At 39.1% G+C, this 19,199-nt stretch overlaps 1 protein-coding gene across 3 annotated transcripts in view; it reads left to right on the top strand.

The window, feature by feature from the left end:
* Window positions 1-19,199, top strand: part of LOC136877277 (protein FAN) — a 320,909-nt gene that overhangs the window by 20,336 nt on the left and 281,374 nt on the right. For all 3 annotated transcript variants that reach the window (XM_067151194.2, XM_067151193.2, XM_067151192.2), the window contains one exon: window positions 4,940-5,125. In XM_067151194.2, the coding sequence (XP_067007295.2) occupies window positions 4,940-5,125 (186 nt within the window). The remainder of the gene's footprint in view (window positions 1-4,939; window positions 5,126-19,199) is intronic.

Genomic DNA, 19,199 nt, shown 5'->3' with positions numbered 1-19,199 from the left:
TGTAAAAACACTCAGAATTCAGTGAATTTTATAAAAAGTGTTCTTCAGTTTTCTGTCAGCCCAATACTACCTAATTCTCTCAGATCTTAACTTTCTTTCTTTGTCTGAAATCACCCATCCCATTGTCCATCTGTTGATCTTGGTTTGTAGTCTGATTTGTTTGCCTGTGAGTTTCTTGATTTTGTTTTATTTTAAAATCTTCTATTGTGATTTGTGGTTCCCTCATATCTTCTTTGATATCTGTAATCCATGTAATGTTGCTCTTACTGTTCCATAATTTTTCTATAATTCTCCTGATGATCCTGTTTTCTGGTGTCCTGAGTAGATATCTAAAGAATGAGATTCTTTTCCTCCTAATTGAGCTTATTACTGGTTCTATTTCCTTGTAGACGGTTTCCTTAGAAACTGGTCTCAAGTGTCCATTTTCTTTGTAGATTTTGTTTGTGCACTTTCTGATTCTTCTTCTTTCAATCTTGAGTAATCTGTCTATTTCTGTAGTGTTAGTTGCTCTGAATATGTTTTCACATGTGTATGTCATTTCTGGTTGTGTAACTGTTTTATAGTCTTTTAATTTTATGGCTATTGAGAGGCCTTTTTTTATTGTATGTGTTATCACATCCCTGCTTTTCAATTATGTTATATGTTATTATTTCTCCTAAATATTTAAATTTGCCATGGGCAACGGCTGAGTGGCCTAGTAAGTGGTCCTGAGAGTCGGGATACCAGTTGCTATGGAATGGGAGTGGGCATCTCGGACATATTCTGAGTCGTGGCCCTCCTTGTGCTCAGGCGGCTAGGACTACACAATTCACCGGTGGTCCATAACCCGTTAGAGGAGAGATCCTCACTTGGACTATGTGTCCATTTTCTTTGTAGATTTTGTTTGTGCACTTTCTGATTCTTCTTCTTTCAATCTTGAGTAATCTGTCTATTTCTGTAGTGTTAGTTGCTCTGAATATGTTTTCACATGTTTTCATCCTGCTTCATGAATTTACCGAGCTCAGAACACTTTAAGCAAGCCTCGGACCTATGGGAGTAATGGAGTCCCACTCCCATTTGACAGGCGATCGACTCCTTGGAAACAACTTGGCGAACGAAATGGAATTCGATGGGGAGCTATCAATATTAACGGGGCTTATGGGAGAAAGAAAGTAGAACGGGCTGAGTCAGCAAAGAGGATGCATTTGGATGTGTTAGGAGTAAGTGATATTCGGGTAAGGGGAGATAACGAGGAAGAGATAGGAGATTATAAAGTGTACTTGACGGGTGTTAGAAAGGGAAGGGTAGAGTCTGGGGTAGGGCTCTTTATCAGGAATACCATTGCACGCAACATTTTCTGTTAGGCACGTAAATGAGCAAATGATGTGGGTAGATTTGTCATTTGGAGGAATTAGGACAAGAATTGTGTCAGTGTATTCACCATGTGAGGGTGCAGATGAGGATGAAGTTGACAAGTTTTATGAAGCATTGAGTGACATCGTGGTCAGGGTCAACAGCAAGGATAGAATAGTGCTAATGGGCGATTTCAATGCGAGAGTTGGGAATAGAACTGAAGGATACGAAAGGGTGATTGGTAAATGTGGGGAAGATATGGAAGCTAATGGGAATGGGAAGCGTTTGCTGGACTTCTGTGCTAGTATGGGTTTAGCTGTTACGAATACATTCTTCAAGCATAAGGCTATTCACCGCTACACATGGGAGGCTAGGGGTACCAGATCCATAATAGACTATATCTTAACAGACTTTGAATTCAGGAAATCTTTTAGGAATGTACGAGTTTTTCGGGGATTATTCGATGATACAGACCATTATCTGATCTGTAGTGAACTAAGTATCTCTAGGCCTAGGGTAGAGAAAGTGAAATCTGTCTGCAAACGAATAAGGGTAGAAAATCTCCAGGACGAGGAAATTAGACAGAAGTACAAGGATATGATTAGTGAGAAGTTTCGAACAGTAGACAGTAAGCAGGTTCAGGATATAGAAAGTGAATGGGTGGCATACAGGGATGCTGTAGTAGAAACAGCAAGGGAATGCCTAGGAACAACTCTGTGTAAAGATGGGAAAAGGCGAACGTCTTGGTGGAATGATGAAGTGAGAGCAGCCTGTAAACGTAAAAAGAAGGCTTATCAGAAATGGCTCCAAACAAGGGCCGAGGCAGACAGGGATTTTTACGTAGATGAAAGAAACAGAGCAAAACAAATAGTTGTTGAATCCAAAAAGAAGTCATGGGAAGATTTTGGTAATAACCTGGAAAGGCTAGGTCAAGCAGCAGGGAAACCTTTCTGGACAGTAATAAAGAATCTTAGGAAGGGAGGGAAAAAGGAAATGAACAGTGTTTTGAGTAATTCAGGTGAACTCATAACAGATCCCAGGGAATCACTGGAGAGGTGGAGGGAATATTTTGAACATCTTCTCAATGTAAAAGGAAATCATCATGGTGGTGTTGCAAACAGTCAAGCTCATGGGGAGGAGGAAAATAATGTTGGTGAAATTATGCTTGAGGAAGTGGAAAGGATAGTAAATAAACTCCATTGTCATAAGGCAGCAGGAATAGATGAAATTAGACCTGAAATGGTGAAGTATAGTGGGAAGGCAGGGATGAAATGGCTTCACAGAGTAGTCAAATTAGCGTGGAGTATTGGTAAGGTACCTTCAGATTGGACAAAAGCAGTAATTGCACCTATCTATAAGCAAGGGAACAGGAAGGATTGCAACAACTATCGAGGTATCTCATTGATTAGTATACCAGGCAGTGTATTCACAGGCATCTTGGAAGGGAGGGTGCGATCAGTCGTTGAGAGAAAGTTGGATGAAAACCAGTGTGGTTTCAGACCACAGAGAGGCTGTCAGGATCAGATTTTCAGTATGCGCCAGGTAATTGAAAAATGCTACGAGAGGAATAGGCAGTTGTGTTTATGTTTCGTAGATCTAGAGAAAGCATATGACAGGGTACCGAGGGAAAAGATGTTCGCTATACTGGGGGACTATGGAATTAAAGGTAGATTATTAAAATCAATCAAAGGCATTTATGTTGACAATTGGGCTTCCTTGAGAATTGATGGTAGAATGAGTTCTTGGTTCAGGGTACTTACAGCAGTTAGACAAGGCTGTAATCTTTCACCTTTGCTGTTTGTAGTTTACATGGATCATATGCTGAAAGGTATAAAATGGCAGGGAGGGATTCAGTTAGGTGGAAATGTAGTAAACAGCCTGGCCTATGCTGACGACTTGGTCTTAATGGCAGACTGTGCCGAAAGCCTGCAGTCTAACATCTTGGAACTTGAAAATAGGTGCAATGAGTATGGTATGAAAATTAGCCTCTCAAAGACTAAATTGATGTCAGTAGGTAAGAAATCCAACAGAATTGAATGTCAGATTGGTGATACAAAGCTAGAACAGGTCGATAATTTCAAGTATTTAGGTTGTGTGTTTTCCCAGGATGGTAATATAGTAAGTGAGATTGAATCAAGGTGTAGTAAAGCTAACGCAGTGAGCTCGCAGTTGCGATCAGCAGTATTCTGTAAAAAGGAAGTCAGCTCCCAGACGAAACTATCTTTACATCGGTCTGTTTTCAGACCAACTTTGCTTTAAGGGAGCGAAAGCTGGGTGGACTCAGGATATCTTATTCATAAGTTAGAAGTAACAGACATGAAAGTAGCAAGAATGATTGCTGGTACAAACAGGTGGGAACAATGGCAGGCGGGAACTCGGAATGAGGAGATAAAAGCTAATTTAGGAATGAACTCAATGGATGAAGCTGTACGCATTAACCGGCTTCGGTGGTGGGGTCTTGTGAGGCGAATGGAGGAGGATAGGTTACCTAGGAGAATAATGGACTCTGCTATGGAGGGTAAGAGAAGTAGAGGGAGACCAAGACGACGATGGTTAGACTCTGTTTCTAACGATTTAAAGATAAGAGGTATAGAACTAAATGAGGCCACAACACTAGCTGCAAATCGAGGATTGTGGCGACGTTTAGTAAATTCTCAGAGGCTTGCAGACTGAACGCTGAAAGGCATAACAGTCTGTAATGATAATGTATGTATGTATGTATGTATGCCAATGATTTTGATTTCCTGTTATCTATTGTGATTTTATTTATGAGTGATGGGTCAGTTAACATGATTTGTCTTTTCGAAGGATATTCTGAAGCCAATTTTCTCTGCTGTTTCCTGTAGTGATTTGACTTGTCAGGCTTCCTGTTAGACAGGAGTGCAAGGGCATCGGCAAATCCTAGGCATTTTAAAATTATTGTTGTTATTATTCTGCTGCTGTCTCCTCACAGGAGGTTGGCGCCTAGTAACTTTTTCCCATTTTTTTTTGTTTCCCATATCAGTGTTTCTATATCATTGATGTCAAACCACTCTCAGAGGTTCTATATCCAAGATCATTTTCTTTGCCCACGTCCATTTTTCCCTTCTGTCTTACTTCTGTGATCAGTTGTATTGGACTGTATTTGTCATTTCTGAAGATATGACCAAAACAGGCTGCTTTCCTGCATTTTGTAGGATTAAGACTTCACGTGATTTCTCAGATCGAAGGACTACCTCCTCATTGGTGACAAGGTCTACCTATGAGATCTTGAACATTGTACGATACATCCACATTTCAAAGGCCTGCAATCAGTTCAATGACGAAGCCTTTACTTTCTATCCTTCAACACTGTAGAACAGTGGTAACACAACATTTCTCGGCATACCAACAAGTTTCAAATCAGAGGTTGCAATTGCAAACAAGATGTTTTAATTTCAGAAATTTGCTTCCCATAGTGCAAAATCTGGTTTTAATTTATTAATATATATATATTTCATCAGTTTTAAACACAATTTTCACTCTAATTATTAAAAATACTTTGTGATATAACGTATATATTTGCTCTTGCTGCATTAGATTTTTTGTGTGTAGCAAAGTCATTTTATTTTGCTCATATTTATTACAGATAGCCACCATTGTGTACTCCCGACAGTCGCGTGTGGGTTTTGATACCCTCTGGCTGGGAGATCTATATGAGAAAGTGATCCTGGAGACCCAAGGAAGCAAGATAACTCCTTTGGTGGTGAATCCAGGCAGGATCCTGCTGACTTCATCCAGACTTTACTTCCAGCCATACAACAATGTGGAACCTGTGAGTTGTTCCTGCTGGTGTGTACCTATACAGCAGTATCATATTGTCTTTTCATTCAAATACAACTGCTTTAATTATAAAAAGAAAATTATTTCAATAAAAATATTCTTAGTGCTTTTCAAAAATACTGTGTTCATGTTGAAACTGAACATGTCTTACCAGTCTTCTCCTCAGAAATTTTTGTCAGCCGGGTGGCAAGAATGAGTAGCCGGGCGGGAAATACTACGTAAAACTTCAGTATGAAAAGAATTTCAATTTATTCCCCTCAGGGTGTTAACAATAATATCAGACAGGTAAACATTAACTGCAAAATTGAACTATTTTAATGCTATTATCACGAACATGACATAACAGAGTATTTTGAACTTCTAGTGTTCTATCATGTAACAGCAGACTTAGGCCTACCACACAGTTGCTGTGGACATGTGGACTGCCATACAGGTTTGTGACGTCCTGCGGAATAGAGGGCTCGTATGAGCTTCCACGCTAATCCAGACTCCCGCTTGTGACTATGTAGGGGTCAAGCTGAACATTTGATCTCCGATGTAATTGATGCAATTATGCTAATAATAATGATTTATCATTTAAATTAACAGTTTTACAGTATTTACATGTTAGTTTGGAGCACCCAGTCACTCAGATATGTACTAATTCATTCATATCCTAAAGGCAAGGCCTTGTCGCTGCAACCACATTTGTCTCTGCTGAGCATTTCAGGTCAACATATTTTTTTCAAATTCAACCTGTCCATCACGGAATCCAGATACTACTTCCTTGGCCTTCCTCTTCCCTTCTTACCCAGAACTTTTCCTTCCAGCATAGTTGAGGCATGTGTTAATATTATGTATTTAGCACATATCTAAGTTATATTAGGCAGGCGGTCTCTAAAAACGGCAGGGCAGTGCGCCCACTAAAAAGGTCCTAGGGAGACACTGCTTACTAATACATATCTCTAAAATCCACCTAAATATTTACCTGATCATCATCATCATCATTTTGTTCATCGTTGTTTGCCCACCAGCTGTCTGACTCGGAGAGCCTTAAAATCAATCTAAGTACAGTGTAACCACATATGTATAATGTTACTGATTTGTGGAAATATGCCATCTCATCGTGGTCTGCTCTATAAAACATTAAAATACAATCTACAAGATTACTTTGAAAAGATAAACGTAACATAATTATACTATTTAACACTAGCTTTTATTACTTTCTTTCACAAAGCGAGTTGGCCATGCGGTCACAAGCGCACAACTGTGGGCTTGCATGTGGGAGATGGTGGGTTTGAACCCCACTATCGGCAGCCTTTAATGTGGTTTTCCGTGGTTTCACATTTTCACACCAGGCAAATGCTTGGGCTGAACCTCAAGTAAGGCCACGGCCGCTTCCTTCCCACTCCTAACCCTTTCCTATCCCACCTTCGCCATAAGACCTATATGCATCAGTGCGACGTAAAACAACTTGTAAAAAAAAATTTTCTTGCAGACACCAGTAGCTCACATGCACACAAACTGATCAGTAAGGTTAGATCCCACAATACGCTTTGAGTCGCACGTTGGCCAGACCGAAGAGGTGGACGCCGAAAAGAAGTCAATTAACCAGCCAACTGTAAACTACTATAAAGATAAATATCACCTAGACAATATTTCCGTCCATGGACTCATGATCGGAGCTCGAGGCACAATCCCTAAATTTCTTGTACAGCTATGAGATTCTCTCGGTCTCAGCCGGACACGACTTCACGACATCACTATCGCCGCAATACGAGGTTCAGTGACCATACTCCGCAATCATCTATATAACATCTGAAGAACCGTATTCCAAATCCATTCTTGAGCCTTTTGGTGAATTTTCTACCTGGCACACTAGCAAAGTCAACAGTAACTTAGAAGACAAAATACTGTGTAGTCGACATACTTTGTCCTTGTGGCAGCCTCCGCATGGGGGAAGTTGTAATAATAATAATAATAATAATAATAATAATAATAATAATCAGATGTTATGGAAAAGTCATATATCATTCCTTATTTTACCAGAAATCTGAAAAAATAAGTGTGAACGATAGGTCCCTGAACCTGTTTAAAGCAATTTTATATTGCTTATAATTGCATATTTTGGCTGTTTTCATTGTTTTGGTCATATTTTGCTCAATTTAATTATATAAAGTCTTATTTGATTATATTATGAGCATTTTTGCATAAATTGAGGCGTCATTCTTTACAGGGTACATGTTATCTATGTCAAGTTTCGAACACAGGATTTCCAAATAGAGTAGACTTTTTTTTTTCCTGGAATAGACAGGTAGCAGGTTTAGAAGACCTGATTCCAAGAAAGAGCTGCTGTGAGGACGTCTCATTGAAGAAGATGTAATTTAAGTAGATACATTTAGCTGAGAAGCAATTAGCAACCTAGGAAATCCCACATTTTCTCTAGCCCAGTTCATCCTTGACGGGTCCAATTGCAGCCCCCTTCCCTTTTTACCGCCAATGAATTTCAGCAGATTGCTCACACTTCTTGTACTACAGTGGATCCTGTCTTGCCTAATGTGAAGTGCAGTGAAGATGTGAAATTAAGAAATTATGTGAAAGAGTTTGGTGAGGATATCTTCAGTAGGCCTACTGTCGGAACAGTTCTCTTTAGTATAGTGGTGGTCATTTCTGCTGTGTTAGGAAAATGCCAATGAACTGTTTGTTTGTTAAAAACAACTGTTTTCTCAAACAGTTTGTATACAACAGGTCATTCGTTCATAATGGGACTCTGTGAAACACGAGTGAGTCACACGGACAAGGGGGCTGCGAGATAGGAAAGGAGATCTTTCACCAGCTTTCACACTAACTTGTTTTGTAATGTCTAGGCAGACAGCACAAGCTGAAGGCTGACAAAATAGCTGTATGAAGGATACACGGGAAGAACAATAAGATAAGTGAAGACTCCACTCTTAAGCAAAGGATATAGTCTTTACTTAAAATAGTTCAAAGACATTTACTTATCATTAAGCTATCAACTGACATCGCGGCAGTCTGCTCATTGATACGGCACCCAGAGTTTTTGTTAACCAGTCCGTTATTATTGAAGTATCTATAATAGTATTATTATACAGCATCTATGTTCATCATATAACATTATAAGATTATTGTTTAACGAGAACTGCTGTAAGAAATAGCAGTTAAAGAATTTTATAGATAAGAGAGATAAATACACACACAAACAAACAAACAAACAAGAGTATTCATAAGATGCCCATTATTAGGAAAACACTTAAAAATTAATTATTCATATTTACATTAAGGAACACTTATGTTTTGACCTCTTTTTGTGAGAGCTTGGCATTAAATTACCAATCCAATTGGGAAAGTATGTCTTCCATATCGCACATATGTGATCACTATGCTACACTTTATTATTCTGTTCACATGATACCCGTTATGAAAAATACTCAAGCACTAATTCTTCGTATTTACATTGAGGAACATCAGCATTTCGACCTTTCCTGATGATAGTCTTGTTCCCCTCTCATTAACAGTCAGTCCAGTTCGGGAAAATAGTCTTTCACACGGCACTGATGTGGCCACTATGTTGCACTTTTTTATGAATATTTGTGCTAATTTGGGATAAATGTTGGTGATTTTTCCACCAGTCGGAGGGGCAGTTAGATTCTTCTGCTTCATTTACACGAGGTAAAATGTCATCTTTCAAATACAAATCCAGTTCCTTGATGGCTCGTGGCAGAGGGCTGGTTTGAGAACGTTTATCTCCAATAATGTCGTTGAAAATGCTCCAAGATATTGATGTTGATTCCCATAGGGAACCTGAAATATTTGTTCCGAATGAGTAAATTTATAATACCAATATAAATGGTCCGTTATTGGACATTATAAATTTTCCAGCTAACTCATTCCTGGTTGCCAGCGTTTCGCCCCCGTGTGCTAGGTTGGGCTCATCAGTTGGTACCTAGCACACCCACCAAGATGCTGGCTAGTGCATACCGTGGAGGCCACTGCATAGGCTACCTGGAGCCACCAGCAGTGCCAATGTACTATGAGAGACTTTGTCTCTTTACCAAAAAATTGATGCCTACTTAGTGTATGCAGGTGAACTTATCAGAAGCCCTTATAAGAGGCACAGTCTGATAACTGCATACGGGAGACAAATCTCCACAATGGAATTATTGCCCGCCTAGCAATTCCGAATGGAAAATTCTAAATTCCCATGGAGAGAATTAGATATTTTTCACCAATAGAGCATGTCAAAAATGTCAAAAACATATCAGATGTAAGGCTTTTCAGGCGTTTGCTCTATTAACCAGCGTTTCATCTTAAGTCTGACACTAGACTATGCACCTGCATACACCCCAGCGTCAGTGGGTAGGGTCTGACACATCCCACTCTGATGAGTCTAGTGTCAGACCTAAGACGAAACGCTGGTTAATAGAGCAAACGCCTGAAAAGCCTTACATCTGATATGTTTTTGACATTTTTGACATGCTCTATTGGTGAAAAATATCTAATTCCCTCCATGGGAATTTAGAATTTTCCATTTGGAATTGCTAGGTAGGCAATAATTCCATTGTGGAGATTTGTCTTTCGTATGCAGTTATCAGACTGTGCCTCTTATAAGGGCTTCTGGTAAGTTCACCTGCATACACCCCAGCGTCAGTGGGTAGGGTCTGACACATCCCACTCTGATGAGTCTAGTGTCAGACCTAAGACGAAACGCTGGTTAATAGAGCAAACGCCTGAAAAGCCTTACATCTGATATGTTTTTGACTTTTTTAAGCTTAGGTGAATTGCTAAGTTTCTGAATACATTATTTTCAGGTACATTGTTCCTCTTAAAGACTAATTTGAATATAAAATTAAATTCAAATGATGTTAAAACAATGTGAGGGTTAATGGGTTGATGAAATGATACAGGATGAATACATAGTTAGCCTGCTTAAACTATGTCTATTCATTAGAATAGCTGTTAAAAGTTTCAACTCCTTTACACTAAAAATATCTATTTGTCTTCCAGTAGAAGAAGAAAAAGAAGGTTCCATAAATTTTTTAGATATAAATATAACACGGAAAAAGGAAGAGTTTGTCTTCAAGATACACAGGAAACCCACTTTTACTCCCATTACAATAAATAACTACTCATTGCATCCAGAATCACAAAAAAGATCAGCTTACTACAGTTACATATATAGAGCATTTAATATACCCCTTACACACACAGAACGAGAAAAAGAAATGCTCTTTATCCGCAAACAAGCCCAATACAATGGATTTGAACTAAAAATGGTAAACAAAATAATCAGAAAATTCAAACAGAAGTTACAAACTAATCTAACACCCGAAATAAAAAAGAAAGATAAATATGCCAAGTTCATGTTCAATAACCCCAACTTATATACAGTAACGAATTTGTTTAGAAAATATAACTATAAGATCGCGTATTCAACCAGCAATAATACATAGCAAAAATTCTTTAATTACAATATTGTGTCAATTCCTTAGGAAAAAACAAACATTTAGAATCAGGAGTTTACAAATTGAAGTGTCATCAATGTGAAAAAACTTATGTCAGGTAAACAGGGCACAGTTTTACTGTAAGATACCTAGAGCAAGTAATGCTGAAAGACATAAAAAAAATTTCTGCGATGGGCCAGCACATGAGTACAACCGGACGTCAGTTCACAACTATAGAGCAGTATTTAACTATATTACGAAAAATAAACAAAGGAGCTCTTCTAAATACATTAGAAAATGTATATATTTATTTAGAACAAAAATGTAATCAGGACAATAACCTGAATGATACAATTGACAATAGAAACCTATATTCGAAGGGATATTATCAAGTCTTGAAACTTTAGGCAAAAGAAACAACACAGACCATAAAATGATAAATAAGAACGAGCCTCCGCCATTTTGTACATCCACTCTCCCCATCCCTTCTAGAGCCGAAGCCATGACAGTAAGCGACACGCCTCCTCCCCTCTCCGCAGCCTTGCTTCCCTGAAAGGAGGAGCAAACAGCGGAACACACACACCATTATTATACTAGACGTAAAGCAGCTTCAAACGTTCCCCCTCCAGGGTCACGGTAGAATTGGAGTCTAACAACATTAAGGTATGGAACCATTTTATACATTAAGTTATTAAGTAAAGACACGTGCTTTCATTACAAAGAAAACAAATTCCTATTTTCCTCATTTCATTACAGAAATTAAGACGAAGCTACCTTCTCAAAAAGTGACTGGCAATCAGCTTCAAAGTTCCGCATTAGACTCAATTTAGGGCACATTAAGCAAGCTCAAAATAAATAACAGCCTACCTGGAAGGGAACATTCAGCAGTAATAGGAACAGTGTCAAGAAGCCATTCAGTTTTCAAAAAAAACTTTTAACTGGAAGACAAATATATATTTTTAGTGTAAAGGAGTTGAAACTTTTTTTTTTTTTTTTTTTTTTTTTTTTTTTTTTTTTTTTGCTAGGGGCTTTACGTCGCACCGACACAGATAGGTCTTATGGCGACGATGGGATAGGAAAGGCCTAGGAGTTGGAAGGAAGCGGCCGTGGCCTTAATTAAGGTACAGCCGCAGCATTTGCCTGGTGTGAAAATGGGAAACCACGGAAAACCATTTTCAGGGCTGCCGGTAGTGGGATTCGAACCTACTGTTTTCCAAACAGCTCTTGGCTCACTGCCAACTAAATACCAGACAAACAGTTGATTTGACAGTGAGGGAAAGGGAGTGGTTACGTGCCAAACAATACCGATTTCAGGCCGAATTGCTCTGAAAGCGCAGGTAGGTTACATCAGTGTCTACTCACTCGCGAACAGTGAAAGACAAACTGTGGACTGTATTGAAGAAAAAACTGTTTAGTGTAACTTTTAAAAGCAGTTTGTTCGTTTTCCAGCAGAAAACTGTTTTCTCCAAACAGTTGGGCATTTTTCTGTCCATCACTACTTTAGTAAAACATCTGAAGTTAAAGTAGCAGCAGTAAAGCAATTTAATGTAAATGCCTATTGTAAGTTTTAACTTACTATAGCTCTGTCAGTTTATCACTAATCACTTTTTGATACGTAAGATGTTTGATGTTAGTAATACCCTCACATTTAATACCTATCACTAAATCCTATAAGTCATATTTTACCTTTTATCGGTCATATTTAGCTAGTTTTTAGGGCAAATTTTGCACTTATTTAGGTCATTCAATTCCGAACCCTACTGCTCAGTCACTAGTGTGCCACTCACAAGGAAATGCTGTGTGGCTAGGACTGCATTTGTACAGGGACTGTTCTACCTTGTTAACACCGCCCCTATCCTCTGCAGTTCCTTGGTTACTCTTAACAAATTTCTTCATGAGTGAAAACATACTTTTCTGTACATTATTTGAAACTAATTTGTATACTTTCTTACTTGAAAGATATGTTTTTCAGTGGCAATTAACTCTCTCACTTTCTCTCTTTACATGTCTCGAGCTGTCTGCGATACGGAGTAGTATAGATTTATGCTCTTCATAACATTGGGTGGTATATTAGCCCATGATTGCTTAGGTCATCCCAGGGGTCTTCATCCTACCACTTCCAGCTGTCTGCACCCAACAGTGTTGCCAACTTATATTTTCAAGATCCGCTAAATACTACTAAAAATCTGCTAAAATTCCACCAATAAATCCAATCTCAAATAATAATAATAATAATAATAATAAATGTAAATGTCTGCACTTACCTGATCTGTGAGTTTCACTGGGATTAACCCCCTGCCTGCGTTGTAGGTGTGTTAGTGCCGGGTGCAAACTAGGTGAATCCCCTACCTCAAGGGCTACACACAAAACAGGCCAGTTCATTAAACGGTCTTCCTTCATAGCATACATACAAATGCTACTCTCTCACAATTTAATTGTCTGTCATCATTCGTCAATAAGAAAAAAGTACCCTTTCCTCACGCATTACAAATTTATGATACCATGACCTCATAACATCAAATCCAAATAACAATCATATGACTGCTAGCTGCTGATAAGAAATACGGAATAGCTTGGAGACAGATTGGAGTACACATTTTTTAAGAATGTAAACTAAATTCCATTATAATAAATCTAGAATTCCGCCAAAAAATCCGCTGTCTGCTAAATGATACATTTCTCCACCGACAGTCTTCTAATTTGCCAAATTTAGGAAAAAAAATTTGCTAAGTTGGCAACACTGGCACCCAATCAACAACACAGTTTTCTTCAAATTTATTTCATGGGTGATCATCACTCTGAGACTATCAGATAGTATTCAAGACTGACCAAAAATATGGCTAACTAAATGAAATTCAGGGAACTCAATCATAAGATTCAGTTTTTCATCCCTGTGCAGCATGGGTTCACCAGTTCACCTTCCCAAGGTAATGGCCTGCTAGCACGCCGGTAGCAACACCACTGCAAGCTATCATGTGATAAACACAATGCAGTGCCAACGTACTAGTGGAGAAATATATCTCTACTTGTTGTATATGTGCCTTTATGGACTAGAGTGACCAAAAACTATGGCTTCCGATTGAGGTAACTAAATAAAATTCAGGAAACAGTGGTAATCTTACAGTTGAGTTGCCTGTATCTTATTTAATATTAAAGATTTATCACTTGAAGTTGTGGCCAGCCTGCAGAACATGCATCATGGCAAATAGCAGTTCATCTGCGCGTTCAAAGTGACAGCCAAGCAGATGACTTCAAAGTGGTTATCTGCACAGATTGACAGCCACCTGGTGAGCACGAGAGACGTTTCAACATGCCAACTGCCGAGCTGAGTGGCTCAGATGGTTGAGGCGCTGACCTTCTGATCCCAACTTGGCAGGTTTGATCCTGGCCCAGTCCAGTGGTATTTGAAGGGGCTCAAATACGTCAGCCTTGTGTCATTAGATTTACTGGCCTGTAAAAGAACTCCTTTGGGGCTAAATTCTGGCACCTCGGCGTCCTGTAAACCATAAAAGTAATTAGTGGAATGTAAAGCCAATAACATTATTATTATTATTATTATTATTATTATTATTATTATTATTATTATTATTATTATTATTATTATCATTAACTTGCCAACTACTGATAATGTGGCTGTTTTTATACAGTCAAAACTGGTTAAGACGTTTTTGTGGGGACCGAAAAGAAAGTCATAAAGATGGAACGTGCTAAAAAATGAAAAGCAATTTCACTGTTAAATTTAAGGTTAGGTTTGAACGTAAAAATAATTTTGATGAAAACAAAAAGCAAGTGTTTAAAATAATAATTAATTAAAAATAAGTAAATAATACATTTTAAGAACACCAACACAGTAAAACATCAAGGAAAAATGTTGTTAGACCCGCGAACTATACATATCGCTTATGTTTAAAGTTGTCGTAGGAAATCCAACATCTGTGCGATTTTCACACATTTCTTGTGTGGATTAGTATCCACCTTCTCAAACTTCATTAATTTTTCATCATCTATAAATGGCCTAGCTTTCTTCTCCATAACTGAATGTCCTGTAAACCACTATGCCTAAGTACAGTAGACCTAATGAACGTACGTTGTTACTTGTTACACACGTAAGTGCAGTAGAACTAATTTATGTGCATTGTTACACAAGTCACTCGGGCCTCTTACAGATGGTGCGGAAGTAAAACGCGCCCGTCTGCATGCGCAGGTGCACTTGCTTCTGCTGACACTTACACACACACAGCGGGTCAAGCAGTGCAAAACTCCCTGCACTTTCCAGTGGATACTTTTCAACACCCTTTTCAGTCTGGGTAATAAATATGGACCATCAACATCTTCATTTTCCTTCTACACTTAAGAATACAAAAATAGTTCAAGCATGCTGTGTCTTTCACATTTCGTTAGAGAAAAAGATGGGTGCAGTTTTGAGGATACTCTCTCAGTAACGGGTCTAATTGATACCACACTTTCCCAAACACGAGACTACTGGTATTTCCAACATTAAAGGTATTAAGTTCTCAATGCCTATTTCAGGTTCCGTAACAACTGCTGTAAATCACGCGGGAAAAGGAAAAAAGCACATGAATAACTTTTAAATTGAAACTTATAGGTACACTATTAGGTTCTGATACAGGTCACAGTACAGTACTGATGCTGCGAGTATGGTCGATCCCCTGTATATGTTGACATGCATACAAACTAATGTCCAATAACAAGTAACTGCGGGCGTGGGACCGCAACTCACTACGAATTGCCCGCTCAAACATTTCTCCTGTGCATGGTTACTTTCTGCCTAAACGTCATCTGAAGGATTTTGTTTGAACAATCATTTCTTAATGTTGCCATTGATGCTTTCACGCCTTGTACTTACAGACATGATACTGTATAGGCTTTTGAGATTATGCCGTGTCGAGAAAATAAGGTGAAATTCTTTACGTTTTGCAGAGCTCTGCCGCGAGTATGGTCGATCCGCTCTATGTGATGACATGCATACAAACTAATGTCCAATCACAAATAACTGCAGAGCTCTGTAAAACGTAAAGAATTTCACCTTATTTTCTTGACACGGCATAAGTCCGAAAGCCTACACAGTAACCAATCATTTCCTAGTTTAGGCCTAGGCGGTTCAGCGTGGAAGCTGGTTGAACCCGCGCCGTATGAAAGAGGTCTCACGAATGTAAAATTAAGCGCCAACACGTCAGATGCGCAAAGAGGAATAAGACTGGCTTGGGATTGACGCTTCCTGCAGCTGTAGGCCAACATGAAACGGCACTCCGGAGCTGTGAAATTAAGTTCTCTATCAAATCCTTATCCAGGCCAGTTGTCGCTGGTCCGTCGTGCGTGCAACATGGCCGGGAATCCTAATTTAAATTTCTTGTGGTGGGAGTTACGAACATACTAAAGAGTGACGTAAATGTACTATCCAGGTTTCTTTAGCATGTTAATAAGACACATCCTGGGACTTCGGAATAATAACGTAATAACCTGGGAAGCACACTAGAGAGGGACGTCTTAACCCATTTCAACTGTAGTTGGTAATCTGTTTGATAATCGTGACATCATCCTCTGCCAAAGCAAAGAAAATCTGATCTGGGTCGCAGAAACACACAGCTTTTACGATGCTTTACAATATCCCTTGATTTTCTGAAATGTGAAGAGTGATATCACTAATGTATCCCTAAAACTGTCTCCAATAACATCCAATCTGTTCTCAACAAAAGGGTCTCAGCTCTTGAGTTTTATGCTTATTTCATTGTGGTATGCCTTTCTGATTTTTAATGCTGGAGATGTCCATGAATACTCCAGCTATTGGCCAATATCAAGGCAAGACAAACCTCTTGTTGACCTTGAGTTCCATATCCCTTCAGTTCAGCCCCTCTCGAGGCTTGAGTGGCAAGATGAACCCTGCATTGGCCAATAGTTTCAGATCCGTGCAGTTCAGCCTGTCTTGAGGCCTGAGTTGCAAGGCAAACCTTGTATTGGCTGGGAGTTTCAGATCCCCACAACTCAACCTGTCTCGAAACCTGACTGACAAGGCGAGCCTGACGCTGGGCAGGAGATTCAGCTGACCACCTTGTGGAATAACTGATTTTGCCAAGAGAATAGAGTTTGATCTCTTCAGCATAATCCCTAAAGCTACTCTATGTATTATTGTATTTAAATATTTGGTGATGGTAGTGATTGCTGTTTTAAACCTTAAGTACTCATGTGAAGGAGAGGTACATAAACACTCGTGTCAGGTCTTTTTTGACCTGCAGTTGCAAATGAAAATGTATAAGTGTATTCATGGTATAATATGAGGGAAATTATTCATAATATGAAGTCCTGATTCCTAGTTGAATGATTGGCGTAGCAGCCTTTGAGTTTAAAGGTCCTTGAGTTTAACTTTAATCAGAGCCAGGGTGTGTCCATCTTAATACACACACACTCCACTCTACCGACTATTACAGAACGTTATATATTATTATGGTATGTGCCTCCAGAGAGGCCTGCTGCAGTTATTTCGAGTTGACGCTCATGGGTGACCAGCCCACTTGCGAGAGTGGGGCAATACATGCTATGAAATCTAATATTGAAAGGATCACAAACACAAATGCCCAGTTCTGAGCTGGAGGAAATGACCATTGAAGATCAAAATCCCCGACCCAGCCAGGATCAAACCCAGGAACACTTGGACTAAAGGCCAGCGTGCTGACTGATTAAACCATGGAGCTGCACACACTGAAAGGATTACACGAGGAGTCTGACACAAGTAAGTGGCACCAGTGCCGGAATCAGCTCGGGGTCCTTGGTTATCACACCACATTTGTCGAAAAATTGAAAAGATTTAACTGTAAATAAAAATGGGAGACACTAAGGAATATAATAATAAACATAACTGAATAAGAAATGGGAATTCAAGAGTATGCAAAATGAAATGTGAATTCTGTATCTGCTAAATATGAATCCTAAACCTACAAAATATTAATCTGCAGTTGGTCGCAGGTCTCACTTTCATCTTCAAATATCTTTGAAATCATCAGTTATTGGACTTGAAACCTGAACCCTCACCTACCTTCCCTTTACAGTGTCACGAAGCATTAAACACACATTTTTAGAGACAAAGTTTGAAACAATTAACCTGCAAAGTGCCACATTCAGTGTTGTGTTTCTCAAGTGAACACAGCACTCACCTGCGACCAGCCACATTACATTGTTAGCAAGCTCTGCTCTTGGTTAGAAGTGAATAATTAGTTGGTTTATTGGTCAATATTATGAATGTTTAGGAAAGTGGTAGAAGCAAGAGGCTTCAGTATTCATCAGATGATGATGTCACCTTGCCAGATATTGATGATCATTTACCTCGCATAGATGAGAGTCAGAGATGTATTACTCTGATAATAAAGCTCCACAAGCAACCGCGATAGTGCAAACGAAGTTTCAGCAGATGAAAATGACTTTGATATTAATTTAAATCCTGGGTCACAGAATATAGGATGTGACAGCAAGACTACTTGGAGAATTCATGCTCCCCCAAGAAGTGGGCAGTGGAGAAAACAGAACATTGTTCTCCATCCACCAGGGGTAAAAAAATCCAGGGAAGGGTGCCAGTGCCGTTATAGACTGCTGGAAGTTATTCTTCCCTGATGAAATCCTAGAGTGTATTGTAAAATTCACAAATGTGCAGCTACAGAAAATGATGCTGACTTACAGTCACCTATGGGACGTGTTAGAGACAAATGTATAAGAAGTGAAAGCTCGTCTTGGACTGTTGTACCTAGCGGGTGTCGTGAAATCTTCTCAACAGAATTTTCAAGATCTCTGGGCCACAGATGGGATAGCTCCTGAACATTTTCACCTTGTGATGAGGTATAGCTGTTTTTATTTGTTACTGCGTGCACTTCGGTTCAATGACAAAGCAACTAGGGCTGAGAGGAAGAGACTAGATAAGCTTGCGACTGTCAGGGAAATTTTTCAGTAGTTCGTGAAGCATTGCCAGGACATGCTGAGTGTTTCAGAATATGAAACTGTAGATGAAAAGTTTGTGAGCTTTCATGGACGCTGTAGTTTCAGGCAGTTCATGCCAAGAAAGCCAGCGAAATATGGTGTAAAAGTAATGTCAGTGGCTGATGCATGTATCACACTGTTAATGTGGAGATCTATGCAGACAAACAGATCCATTTTGTATAAAGAACAAACCTAGTAGTATCATCAAAAGGCTAGTAGAGCCAGGTATGGGAACTGGTAGAAATATAACCATGGACGTCTCTGTTGACTTGGTGAATGAAGTGGCAAATATGAAGAATATTGCAGTTGTCAGTACTCTTCAGAAGAATAAATTGGAAATTCCAGCAGTAATGCTAAATACAAGGAAAAATGCAGTTCACAGCAGTTTCTTTGCTTTCAGAGGAAATGCTATGGTCCTATCATATGTTCCAAAGAAGTGCAGAAGTGTTTTGATGATATCATCTATGCATGATGAAGATGAAATACATGACAGCAGGGTTGAAAAAGAGAAGACAGAACTAATAACATTTTACAACCTGATGAAGGGCAGCGTGGATGTAGTGGATGAGTAGCGATCAAAGTACACTGTTGCAAGAGTAAGTTTCAGGTGGCAGCCACTGACAGTGTTTTTCATAATGATGG

The sequence above is a fragment of the Anabrus simplex genome, chromosome 7 (assembly GCF_040414725.1).
Source record: "Anabrus simplex isolate iqAnaSimp1 chromosome 7, ASM4041472v1, whole genome shotgun sequence".
NCBI classification, from domain to species: domain Eukaryota; kingdom Metazoa; phylum Arthropoda; class Insecta; order Orthoptera; family Tettigoniidae; genus Anabrus; species Anabrus simplex.
The sequence above is the reverse complement of the archived record's forward strand: the minus strand, read 5'-3'. Positions and strand labels throughout refer to the sequence as shown.